The 13,927-nt window shown below is 45.5% G+C and overlaps 1 protein-coding gene across 6 annotated transcripts in view; it reads right to left on the bottom strand.

Annotated features, from left to right (window-relative positions):
- Positions 1–777: 777 nt before the first annotated feature.
- ebf3a (EBF transcription factor 3a) overlaps positions 778–13,927 on the bottom strand; it is a 64,785-nt gene continuing 51,635 nt past the window's right edge. For 2 of the 6 annotated variants that reach the window (XM_031747265.2, XM_031747266.2), the window contains exons 12-16: positions 11,754–11,819; positions 8,238–8,427; positions 6,279–6,470; positions 5,698–5,814; positions 778–1,211 (exon numbers count right to left, since the gene is read on the bottom strand). In XM_031747265.2, the coding sequence (XP_031603125.1) occupies positions 1,180–1,211; positions 5,698–5,814; positions 6,279–6,470; positions 8,238–8,427; positions 11,754–11,819 (597 nt within the window). In that variant the 3' untranslated portion in view covers positions 778–1,179. Of the gene's footprint in view, positions 1,212–5,697; positions 5,869–6,278; positions 6,471–8,237; positions 8,428–11,753; positions 11,820–13,927 lie in introns of all 6 variants that reach the window. The other 4 variants (XM_031747263.2, XM_031747264.2, XM_031747259.2 and 1 more) reach the window with 3 other exon arrangements.

The raw sequence follows: 13,927 nt of genomic DNA, 5'->3' as shown, positions 1-13,927 counted from the left end.
ATTATTTTTTTTAAAAACCAGGAAGTGTTTTGCCTTCCCCCACTGAGGTTCACCTTAGCTCAGGTGCTTTCAGAGGTGTTTATCATGTCACAGTCATTGTCTGCTCCTCATCAGGGTGCTGATGGAGGGCACCATCAGCACCCCGAATGCTAGATATGACAGGCCTGAATTACACTGATAACTGTTTCCTGTAGTATCTCGGGGTCTTGTTCGTGAGTGATGGGACAAGGGAGCCGGAGATCGACAGACGGATTGGTGCGGCTGCAGTGATGCGGACGCTGCACCGGTCCGTCGTGGTGAAGAGAGAGCTGAGCGTAAAAGCAAAGCTCTCAATTTACCGGTCGATCTACGTCCCTACCGTCACCTATGGCCACGAGCTGTGGGTAGTGACCGAAAGAACGAGATCACGGATACAAGTGGTGGAAATTAGCTTCCTCCGAAGGGTGGCTGGCCTCTCCCTTAGAGATAGGGTGAGAAGTTCAGCCATCCGCGAGGGGCTCAGAGTAGAGCCTCTGCTCCTCCACATTGAACGGAGCCAGCTGAGGTGGTTCGGGTATCTGACAAGGACGCCTCCTGGGTGAGGTGTTCCAGGCATGTCTCAGCAGGAGGCCCCGGGGCAGACCCAGGACACGCTGGAGAGATTATATCTCTCGCCTGGCCTGGGAACGCCTTGGTGTTCCCCCAGACAAGCTAGAGAAGGTGGCTGGGGAGAGGGAGGTCTGGGCTTCTCTGCTTAGGCTGCTGCCCCCGTGACCCAGCCCCGAATACAGCGGAAGAAGATGGATTGATGGATGGATGGAACTGTTTCCTGTAATTTGAAGCCTTTAATCTCACTCATCTTTAGATTCCCATTTCTTCAACTAAGATTACATCACAAGCAGTCTAAGTGAAGTCAAGTCTCGGATGTGACATCACAGTTTTTATATCGAATGACCCCGCCCCCAAACATAGAGTATAACATCAGAATAATTACAGACAGCTGAAAGCACCTGCAGAAAGCTGCTCTACAAAAAGTCCTTCTCAGGTTCTTCTTTGAGACCAGAGGCTCGGCCCAGTCACAGACGACCGGCTGCTGCCAGAGACCCCGCCTCCTTAGGCCACAGGTCCCTCCTCCTCTGAGGTGATTAGTGCTCGTGGCTGAGGGGGAGGAGACAGGTGAGGAACGAGGAGGAAGGTTTTCTACATGGGAGGAACGACGAGGCCGGACATGGCTGCAGAGAGACGAGGTTTGAATTCATTAATTATAAACATACAAAAGAAATGATGTGTGTTCCTGAGTGACAGCCAGGTGTGATTAACACCTGCAGAGCAAACATCAGGTGTTGAAACTGTAATGGAAATGTCTTTATTCTATATATTGATCACATGTTTTGACAATATGACTTTAGTAATAGTAGTATCACTTTATCACGTAGTTATATGCATGTAGGATAGTATCACAAGTGGGCCTTGTGTTTATCACAGCTTCACAGTGGGGCCATTGTATGGGGCCAACACTGTCTGTGTTATTGTGTAAATACTTATGCTATTGTGTACTTCACACACATGGAGAGATGCCAAACTGCCTTTCATTGTTTTTGTAACAATGACAATAAGGGCTATTCTATTGTATTCTACTCTATTGTATTCTATTCTATTGTATTCTACTCTATTGTATTCTATTCTTGTATGTGGTCAGAGACATCCAGGCGCTGCGTGTAAGAGAGGTGACAGCTGGTTGTAATTCTCCTTGGGGGAAGGTTCAAGGATGAGCTGAGCTGGGAGGTATAGGGCTATGTGATGAGCTGTGGAATTTCCTTTGAGTTTGGCCAAGTCATATATAAGACGTGAGCGCCCATCTTCAGAGGCCACTTTGGCGTTTGACCAGAGCGCTCTCTGCGGCATGTGATTAAACCCACTCACCGAGTGTTTGCATTTTATTTAAACAACTTCCACGACAAAACAGAATTAATTAGATTTTTTTTTTAAAATATCAGTACTTTGCTCATGTTTGAATAAAGCTTTGCTTACACCATGTTTTTAATCCAGATGTTTCAGTGAGTGATGGTCTGGTCTGTACTCAGCTCAGTAATGGAGTACAGGTTTGTTCATTGTCTGCAGATGTTTGTCCTAACCCTGCAGTTGTGGTCCCTCCTCCCCCAAACCATCAGGATGCTGCTGTGACTTTAAGCTGATAACCAATCAGATGGTTCCTCTCATGTTTAGGTCATAGCATCCACGATGTCCCAACAGAATCTCTGTTTCTGATTGGTCAGACTACAGGACAGTCTCCACTTGGCCTCAGCACGTCTGAAATGAGCGCCCTGCAGTCAGTCAGAGGAAGCAGCGGCGGCGTTTTGGAGGTTTTTATTGATCTTTAAATCTTTTCAGGAAGTCGTGAGACATGCACAATGAAATCTTATGTGTGTTTGCTTTTATGCTGCTATCTCGTTGAACTGTGTGCCTGGGGTGGCTCTAGCTCAGCGGGTAGAGCAGGTTGGCTAGTAATCAGAAGGTTGGTGGTTAGATTCCTGGCTGCTTCAGTCTGTGTGCCAAAGTGACTTTGGGCAAGATACTGAACCCACAGTTGCTCTCGGTTCATCGAATTGTGAATGTTCAGTTGGATGAGCCATGTAGAGTAAAAGTGCTGTAAAGGAAGAGTTTGACACTCTGAGCTATGATCCTCTCCACCAGCATCTGCTCACTGTACGAAAACAAGTTCCACATTCAAACTGAGCAGGTTTAACACTCCACGTGTTTCCAGAGGAACCTTTTCTGTCTCACATGAGTTTGAATTATTCGTCGCGCTCTATTTAGAGCCTCCGACATGCTCCAGCGCAAGTTTCAGCAGCGACAGTCGTTACAGTGACACTACAGGATGTAGCAAAGCTGCGTTTTACACTTCAGCTGTGAAACATTTTAAGAAGACAGGAGAGGACGGCAGAAGCAAGGACAGAGGAAGAGGAGGGGGCACGAAGGGCAGTGATGTGTATTCATAAAAGGACACATGGTAAAAGAAGACAAACAGTGACACACACACACACACACACACACACACACACACACACACACACACACACACACACACACACACACACACGCAGGAAGCCTTCAGTGAGCAAGCGTGTGTCAGTAAAAGCAGAAGGATGATGGGCTGCATCGTTCAGATGAGGAGCGCTTTAGAGTAAAATGAAACGTAAGCCTTGGCTGTGTCAGTCAGGTGTGTAGGCACACATTAAACCTCACCTGGACAGGTAAAATGGTTTTGATGCTGCCGTCCTGGTTTTTGAGTCAGATCTTTTTCCTGTTATTGATGGGGACACGCAACAGGATTGAGAAGGATGTGAGCTGACTCTAGGATGGTGGAAATGCCCCCGGGGGACAAAGTCCCGTGAAATCCAGAGTGATTCATGGCTACAAATCCTCCCACGTAAATCCCGATTCACGGCGAGCTCAGCTCTAAATCTGCTCTCTTTGTTGTAGGAGAAGAAGAAGAAGGCTCACTGTCCATCCTGAGCACTAAACCTTCACAGACCTCAGTAACCTCACAAGTGTGTGAAAGGAAAAGGTCACATGATGCTTCCCTGATGATGAACTGTTTATTTATTGTACAGTTTTCCTTCCTCCACACTGGAATGTATCAGGACCGTTGGATTTGATCCACAAAGTTTAAATAATCAGGAAATGCCTCCTTCCTCTGATTTCAGGTGAGCTTTCCTTCTTCCATTCTGTGCACTGCCCTCCTTTGTCTTATTCAAACTAGCCTAAAGTTGGATAAGCCGTTAACAAAACGGATGGTTTGTTGATGAAGAGTCAGGTGGACTGACTCCACCCACCTGTTCCTGTTGTGACTCGAATCAAACCTTAAAAAAGTCTGATGACTTTTTAAAAAACATCTGAGCTGAAAATGCTGACACGTCATTGCTCATTAGCTTCCTGCTAACGACAAAATGCATGTAGCAGCCCGCAGTTTAATTTACCAGCTCATTACACACGCACGCACACGTCTGTAGACTGACGCTTCACTCCTCAGGTCACAAACACTGAAATGTTCTGCGATAAATGAAGCACACGTTCACAGAAAAAAAAACATATGTAGTGATTTCAGAATGAAACTATTTTATAACAACAACAATAATAATAACAATAATAATAATAATAATTAGAAACCATGTTGAAATGATGTCAGGATGAAGTCATTTCTCAGGTGCTCGTTTGAAGGTGAATCACTGATTTTATGCTCAGTTTCTGGCTGCTGCAACTATTAACAACATTCAAACTGTATTTACTCATCGCCCTGCAAATGGGTCCACACACACACACACAGACACACACAGACACACACACACAGACACACACAGACACACACACACACACACACACACACAGACACACACAGACACACACACACACACACACACACACACACACACACACACACACACACACACACACACACACACACACACACACACACACACACACACACACACACACACACACACACACACACACACACACACACACACACACACACACACACACACACACACACACACACACACACACACACACACACACACACACACACACACACACACACACACACACACACACACACACACACACACACACACACACACACACACACACACACACACACACACACACACACACACACACACACACACACACACACACACACACACACACACACACACACACACACACACACACACACACACACACACACACACACACACACACACACACACACACACAGACACACACACAGACACACACACACACACACACACACACACACACACACACACACACACACACACACACACACACACACACACACACACACACACACACACACACACACAGACACACACACACACACACACACACACACACACACACACACACACACACACACACACACACACACACACACACACACACACACACACACACACACACACACACACACACACACACACACACACACACACACACACACACAGACACACACAGACACACACAGACACACACACAGACACACACACACACTGTGGCCTTTCTGCCTCGGCGAAGGCGGAGAGCAACATGAATATTTAACACTCGACAAACCTCTCTGTCAGAAACACTGACATCACACACACTGGCTGCCAGAGTGTGTGTGCTTCCTGTGTGTGTGTGTGTTTAATGCGTGTGGGCATGTGTGTTTAGAGGATGTATCTGTGGGTTGTAGTGAATAAAACATGCATTGTCCTGTCACTCTTCATCCAATACTAACAGGACTCAGGTTACCCACCTCGACCCAGTGTGTGTGTGTGTGTGTGTGTGTGTGTGTGTGTGTGTGTGTGTGTGTGTGTGTGTGTGTGTTCACTCCATTCACTCGTCTGTAGACGTGGAAGAGCAGATGAAACTGAATCAAACATCTGTTCAGCTTCACGTTACACTTGAGGCTCACTCTCTTTAATTACACCACATTTATATATTTAAAGACATGAAGGAATTTTAAAACAAAATATAAAAATATTAATGTACTATTTCTTTTTATCATAAGCTTTGTTATTCACAGGTTCTATCATACTACAATCAAAGTATATCTTCAGTCCCAGGAAGTATTCTTTCTGTCCCTAACACTTCTACTGACTTTGGAAAGAAGGAGTTTTAATTTGTAGACTCAACGAGGTGCCGTCTCACCTTGCAGCCCATTGGCATTGTTGGCGGAGCAGTTGGGTGGAGGAGGAGGTGAAGCTGGCGGCCGAACAACGGGAGCGAAGGCACTCTTCTGTTTGACGGCAGCCGAGAAGGAAAAAACTCCATGCGAGGAGTTACAGTTAGAGACGGCCATGGTGGGACTGGAGGGAACAACTGGAACAGAGCAGGTCAGAAACCAGTTTAACCAGTAACTGTGATGGGACAGTAAACAACACTCCGTTAGCATGGTTAGCTCTGTTTTCTTGCATGAATGATGTACTATCCAGTCAATTCTATTCAGTTTTATTTAAACAGTGCCAACTCATAAACACAGTCGCCTCAAGGCGCTTTATATTGTGAGGAAGACCCTACAATAATACATACAGAGAAAAACCCAACAATCAATCAAGGTCATTAAGATAAGATGGGGCCTGATTACTACAAAGTTCAAAGACAGAGGACCAGCGCTACAGGGATTAGTGTAATTAGTATGAGTAGTATTGCTTGTAGTGGTTGTAGTAGCACTGCTAGGAGTATTAGTAGTAGTAGATGTAGTACTGTAGTACATTTACCTTGATACTTACTGCCGTAGGGTGAATTGGCCGATGACCCGTTGAGGAAACCGGGTGATGTTGCCACCCCAAGGTTTGGCATGCCTGTGTTTCCGTAGCCATTCATGCTGTTGCTGACTGTGTTGCCATAGTTACTCTGTTGGGGGGTGGAGCTTGGTACATATCCTCGTGGTGACACACTGCTGGTGTTTCGACTGTAGCCGACTGGAAGAGAGTGCAGTGTTTTAGTAATACTGCAGTATTACTATGTGCAGTACTATAACATTACTACCTGCAGTAAGCTAGTTTTTAGCTAGATGAGGCTGCATGTAACTTTTCCCCAAAGGTGGAGTTTTCGGTACATGGAGGTTCCTCTCAGCAAGTATTTGAACTCCTTCCAAACACTTTAGAACTGATCATGCAAAATCCTGGTTTCACAGCCAGAGGAAACAGATGGTGGCCTGACCCAGTTCTGCTGGAGATCTTTTGGACCTGCTGGAGGGGGGTGGAGCCTACACCTGCTTTAACTGGGCAAGAGGCAGGGTACACCCTGGAGACGTTAACCTTCCATCACAGGGCGAACACAGAGAGACATACAAGCATTCAACCCCAGGACCTTCTTGCTTTGAGACAGTGCTAAGCCACCACACCACCCACATACACATGCTCAGGACTGTGGGTCTTTTAGGGACACGGAAGAGTGGAATTCTGAAAATCATTCATATAAGATTGGTCTTTCATATCACGACAGCATCCTAGCAATGCAACCATCAACAATCCTCGCTGAACTTTGAGTAGTAGTAGTAGCCAGTCAGATCCCAGAGTATGGACTAGAGTTCAGCGGACAGAGCGTAGTAAAGACAAACAGGAAGTGGAGCAGTTAAAATAAGAGAAAGGCCGCTTGATGTTTTTAATACATCTGGTGACAGAGTGCTGGTGAATCTGAGTCTGGAAATTTGTGGTCCCAAAGCTGACGACAGTGGGAGGGGCTACAAAAGAAATTCACGAGGATTCGTGGATTTGCAGTCAAAGATTCTTCCTGCTGGGATCTCACAGAAAACCTGAACTACCTGTCAAACCTGTTGTGGTTCCTATAACACAGAAAAGGGGCACAATAGAGCTGAATCAGAACTACTGAATAATCCAGAAGACTCCAGTTCTTCTCATGGTTTAACTCTTTGTTCATCCCTCTATTCCAGTCAGTTCAATTTAGTTTTATTTATGTAGCACCAAATAAGGTCCTTCATATTGTAAGGTAGAGACCCTACATCAATACAGAGAAAACCCAACAATCAGAGGACCCCCTTTGAAAAAGCACTTGGTGAGAGTGGGAAGGAAAAGCTTCCTTTTAACAGGAAGAAACCTCCAGCATGAGCTGGGGTGGGGAGAGGCAGCTATTTGGTCTAAGTGGAGGGAGACAGGACAAAGACACGCGTGTCCATTAAAGTGACGTTCAGCTCTGAGCTAGTCACAAATCTAACGCTCGGTGCACCAGAGTCCTGCTAGAAGCAGGTTTGTGCAGCCATCTTGGATCTGAAGTTCCTGTCTGAGAGATTCTATTCATCCCTGTATTCATCTCTAGTAGAGTTTTTTTCAGTACCAACTGGGATGTGAAGTGCTCTTGGACGCAGCTTCATCGCGATAGCTTCTCAGCAACGTGGTTGGGAGAAATATTTCCTATTCTTACTGTTGATTGGCACTTTGGGAGCAGGACAGCATCTTCATGTTTTCAGAGTTCTCAGTTTTTAGAGTCACTGACAGTGATGTCATGGTTTCACTTCCTCCCCGCAGGAGGACGAGACCTGTGATTGATGCAAAACCTGCAGGGTCTCAGTGAGGTTTGCAGATATGTCATGATTCCCTGCAGGACTCCTAGTCTGTGAGTGTAGGTTAGTAGTAGTTAGTAGTAAACTCTGTAGAGTATTCGTAAAATGTGTCATGTGACCAGGGTTACCACAGCCGCCCCTTTAATGTCACTTCTGCCCCCATCACCTGCAGGATTTATCGGGCCGCTCGTACCTTGCGTTGTCTCAGAGACGTTGACGGCGAGCTGCCCACTAAAAGAGTTGACTCCCATCATGCCATGGGAGGCGGTGTTGCCTAGCGATGGGATCTGGTTGTGGTTCCTGGGAACGCTGTAGAGCGCTTCAGCGATGTCTGCTGCTCTCTTCAAGATGATCTCCTGCAGAGCGGACAGACACAGGAGCATTTAAACATCTGGATTCATGCAGCTGCAGAGACTCAGGAGGGAACATAATCACATACCATCTCTACTGGGTATGTGGAGAAGCTAGCATCCTAAAATGAAACCTCTATATGCATTAACACCGAAGACAAGACTTATTAACTGAGAGTTGTGGTCACTTTGCTTCAGATGATAATGATAAATACCTGTAATACATTCCTGTGATATAATGTAATAGCCCCCCCCCCCATGGGTGGTCTATCTTTGAAGTCCTCTACCAGAGGCCTGGGAGCTTGAGGGTCCTGCGCAGTATCTTAGCTGTTCCCAGGACTGCGCTCTTCTGGACAGAGATCTCCAATGTTGTTCCCGGGATCTGCTGGAGCCACTCGCCTAGTTGGGGAGTCACTCCGATTACCACTGGGACCACTGTTACCTTCACCCTCCACATCTTCTCGAGCTCTTCTCTGAGCCCTTGGTATTTCTCCAGCTTCTCGTGTTCCTTCTTCCTGATATTGCTGTCATTCGGAACCGCTACATCGATCACTACAGCCGTCTTCTTCTGTTTGTCTACCACCACTATGTCCGGTTGGTTAGCCACCACCATTTTGTCCGTCTGTATCTGGAAGTCCCACAGGATCTTAGCTCGGTCATTCTCCACCACCCTTGAGGGTGTCTCCCATTTTGCCCTCGGGACTTCCAGGCCATATCCAGCACAGATCTTCCTATATACTATGCCGGCCACTTGGTTATGGCGTTCCATGTATGCCTTGCCTGCTAGCATCTTACACCCTGCTGTTATGTGTTGGATTGTTTCAGGGGCATCTTTACACAGCCTGCACCTGGGGTCTTGCCTGGTGTGATAGACCCCAGCCTCTATGGATCTTGTACTCAGAGCTTGTTCTTGTGCTGCCATGATTAGTGCCTCTGTGCTGTCTTTCAGTCCAGCTTTGTCCAGCCACTGGTAGGATTTCTGTATATCAGCCACCTCCTCTATCTGCCGGTGGTACATACCGTGCAGGGGCCTGTCCTTCCATGATGGTTCCTCCTCTTCCTCCTCTTTCTTGGGTTTCTGCTGCCTGAGGTATTCGCTGAGCACGCAGTCGGTTGGGGCCATCTTCTTGATGTATTCGTGGATGTTTGTTGTCTCATCCTGGGCTGTGGTGCTGACACTCACCAGTCCCCGGCCTGCTTCCTTCTGCTTAGCGTACAGCTTCAGGGTGCTGGACTTGGGGTGAAACCCTCCATGCATGGTAAGGAGCTTCCTGGTCTTGATGTCAGTGGCTTCTATCTCCTCTTTTGGCCAGCTTACTATCTCAGTAGGGTACTTGATCACGGGCAGGGAGTAGGTGTTGATAGCCCAGATCTTGTTCTTCCTGTTCAGCTAACCCCTCAGCACTTGCCTGACCCTCTGCAGGTACTTAGTGGTTGCAGCTTTCCTAGCGGCCTCTTCATGGTTCCCATTTTCCTGTTGGATCCCAAGGTACTTGCAGCTGCCCTCAATGTCTGCAGTGTTGCCTTCTGGTAGTGAAATATAGTGGAAAAACAGCAGAGTTCATGTTTTCTAACCCCAGCAGGCAGTTTTCAGTCTCAGGCACTTTTTTGTATTTCTGTTATTTCTGATTTCAGTCAGTTTATTTTTGATTTTATCCCATCACACTGAGGTCATTATATTGTTACTGCCACCATCTTTCTCTTCTTTGTCTTTTTTTTCCAGTGTAATTGAGGGTAACGATCCACGTTACTTCACTGACCAGCCTGCAGGGGGCACTCTGATGTCTGTCTGACATGCGCTATACATCCTGAGAGCGGCTCGTTATACTTAAACAGCTCAAGACTCTAAAAACACCCATGTTCAGTTTACACATACATGATACACACACACACACACACACATATACATATAGATAAACTTTACAGTGTCCACACACTCATATAGAAATACACACACTAACTTGCAGACACACACAGTTATTATTATTATCACTACATTTGGATTTACATTTGTTTACAGGCTCTGCTCTCTGTTCAAGGTTACGCTTTCATTTCAATAGACCTGTGTGTGTGTGTGTGTGTGCGTGTGTGTGTGTGTGTGTGTGTGTGTGTGTGTGTGTGTGTGTGTGTGTGTGTGTGTGATTAACTTGTGGGTTGAGAAGTGTGTCGGAGAGACTCTGTTGGGGAGGATGGGGGATATAAAGAGCTCCCCTCCTCCTTCTCCTCCTCTGCCAGTGTTTCAGTGTTTCAGGAGGCTGTGACTCATAAACCTGAAGGAGGTGGTGAGGAGGAAGTTTGTCCTGTTTAATGAGTTTAATGTGAAGTTAAAGAAGCTCCGGTTTGAACTGTGAGACAATCTGATGATGATGTCATCAATAATCTGTAAAACATGATTATTGGTTCTGATTACGCTGACTGTCTTTACTGTGATTGGCCAATCCAGTAAAACTGTGTTAAAATGTTCATAAATATTCTCTCAGTCAGACTCGTACAGCTCTTATCGTAGACAGTTTGTTTCCACTCATGTTCATGAAGCTGAAGCTGCTCAAATCACTGAAGCGAAAACATTGGTGACGTGTCAGAGCAAAAGGCGGTGGTTTAGACACAATGACTGTAAGTAAATGATGACATCACAGACATCACAGATCTCAGTTTTTGAAACCAGACGTGATAACGTGGATCAGTAGCCCTCTGCTGGACAGGTGGAGGTACTTCAGCCTCAGCTGTGTTTCGCTCTCAGCGTTCAGTTTGTCTTTAATTCTGTCTTCATCCATTTGAGTGGTTGAATTCAATTCTGTGCCGGCTCTTATTTGGGTATAAAAACATGAATTAATTTTGTTGTTTGATGAATAAACAATGACATCATTCTTAGTTTGAAACACGTTTTGACAGATTACATTTTTTTTCATGTCTAATAAATCTGAAGCACTGTGTTTACTGTGACCATTTCCTGGGTTAATAAAGTTTTGTGAAGCCCAGACACACGCTCACAGCTTCGGATCGTTTCACTAAGTTTGTTCACAGAGTTTAACTTAACAGTGAACACTTCCTGTTTGTGTTGCCTCATTCTTTATTTTCTACTCGTGTTCCTCCTCAAAGACACAAAGATTCAAATGGATTTAAACTCCTGAAGCGCCATCCTCGGTGTGTGGACCCGAGCCGACGCCACACGACGTCGTGTATGTTGCACTTGCAGCCACAGCTTGTGTGCACACCTCGTCTCTGGTCAGCCTTTAGACTCAATATATCAACATGAATCTGGTACTCAGGGTCACCTGCACAGGTAAACACACTGATGTCAGCTGATGTGTGTAGACAGGTGAGCAGCTTACCTGGTTATTATGAGGCATCCCGTAGAGCGCCTCCACCAGGTCTGCTGCTCTCTTCAACAGCACCTCCTGAAAGAGACGAAGGAGGAGGGTTGGTAGTGTGATACAACAGAAGAAGAAGAGGAGGACATGAGGTCAGTAACAAAAGCCGATGAAGTCTGAACTCGTGTTGCCAGTGTCACGTGTGAACAGGTGTGAACAAGTGTGAACCGGTGCTTTCAGGCTGCAGGAACATTTTCAACAGCTCTAACGAATTCTGTTTAATATTATGTTATTCATATAGCACCAAACATACTGTAAGGTAAAGCCCTACAACAACACAGCAAAACCCCAATAATCAGATGACCTATGAGCAAGAACCTGGTGACAGTAAAGGCAAAACTCCCTTTTAACAGGAAGAAACCAGTGAAAATCCTCACAGTGTTACTGGAGGCCAAGGTAATGCCATCCAGAGTAAGAATCTGGTTAGATACCATATTTCTAAGATTTTCAGGGCCGAGTACAATAACCTCAGTTTGATCTGAATTAAGAAGCAGAAAGTTAGCAGCCATCCAGGTCTTTATGTCTTTAAGACATTCCTGCAGTTTAACTAATTGGTGTGTGTTACCTGGCTTCATGGACAGATAGAGCTGCGTGTCATCTGCATAGAGAATATGTGCAGTGCAGAGATCAGTAACAATCACTGCTTGTAAACATCAGCAGGGGTCCCTCTGTTTCTGTGTGTTTGTACCTGAACTGGAAGCTTTAATTCTATGTTAATCAGAGCTCAGTTACACCTCACAGAGCACACACACACACACACACACACACACACACACCTCTTAAAAACTGAAGCATTTCACTTCAATGAGCAGTTTTAGTGTTAAAATGCAGCCCAATAAACAGCTCCCACTTTGTGTGTGTGTGTGTGTGTGTGTGTGTGTGTGTGTGTGTGTGTGTGTGTGTGTAATCAGGCAGTGACAGAACAATGCTTCATTTACTCTTTATCTTAATTAAACACACTCTCAGTTAATCTGCTGCTTTTCATTACAAACTTCTTCAGGAGGCTTTTCAATTAACCCCGCCCCCTTCATCCTCTTCCTCGCCTCTTCCTCCTCTGCTCTCCTCCATCCCTCCATCTGTCCACTCTACATGCTTTTCTCCATCCTATGTTCATTCTATCCCTCCTTCTAATTGTTGCCCATCAATCACTCCTTCTTCTTCTCTTTACCCCGCATGCATTCTCTTTTCTCTTCTTCTCTTTCCTCTGATCCTCCTTTGTTCTCATTTCTTCTCCATTTTTCTTTTCATCAGTGCATTTTTCTCCTTTTTTCTTGTTTTTTCCCCCTCATCCTTCCTGTCTTGCTCCCTTCCTCCCTTCCTCTCTTCTGTCCTTTCACCGTTACAAATATCATTTCTTGGATCACAAATAAATGTTATGAACTGTGATTTACGGCCAGTTTTACACACTGTGACTGTCAGGTTACTGCCAGCCCAGCTCTGTGTGTGTGTGTGTTACACACACACTGAGAGGGGAAGTCATTTCTGTGAAGGAGCTTTCAGCCTCCGATCGTCTTTAATCTGCTCATTTATGCAGAGCGACGTTCCAGTGTGTCGACACACTCACACACACACACACACACACACACACACACACACACACACACACACACATACTGTGTTTATAGAGACAAATGAAAGCCTCATTATTACAAGTGTTTCGCTGTTATGCCGTCACATGACGAGCACCTCTCTGCACACACATGAACAAGGTTAGAGCTGGAGGGTGGGATGTCATCACAGAGGAGGAAACCAATTATTCTTTTAACTACACACACACACACACACACACACACACACACACACGAACGAACTGATCCTGTCTTTAAGCTCCAGCAGCAGGAAATGAACTTTAATATCTGAAACATGATGAATAATTACACTGAGATGAAAAAGTCTGAATAAATAAGATCACAAAGGATCAAATCAAATCCTCCCTGTGATCACGACAGCCTCCATCCACACAGGCTAAAGAGTGGAGGCCGTCATTATAAATTAACCCTGAAAACACCCACCTAATAGTTTTTTCTGAATAAAACACAGGAGTTATTATTTTACAAAGACCTCTGTATGTACCTCTGAGTAAATGAAGTAAACAGCAGGTGGAGCTCACTGTTCATGCAGACAAAGAATGAAAA

This window comes from Oreochromis aureus, linkage group 8, assembly GCF_013358895.1.
Source record: "Oreochromis aureus strain Israel breed Guangdong linkage group 8, ZZ_aureus, whole genome shotgun sequence".
Taxonomy (NCBI): domain Eukaryota; kingdom Metazoa; phylum Chordata; class Actinopteri; order Cichliformes; family Cichlidae; genus Oreochromis; species Oreochromis aureus.
This window is presented reverse-complemented; position numbering and strand designations above follow the sequence as displayed.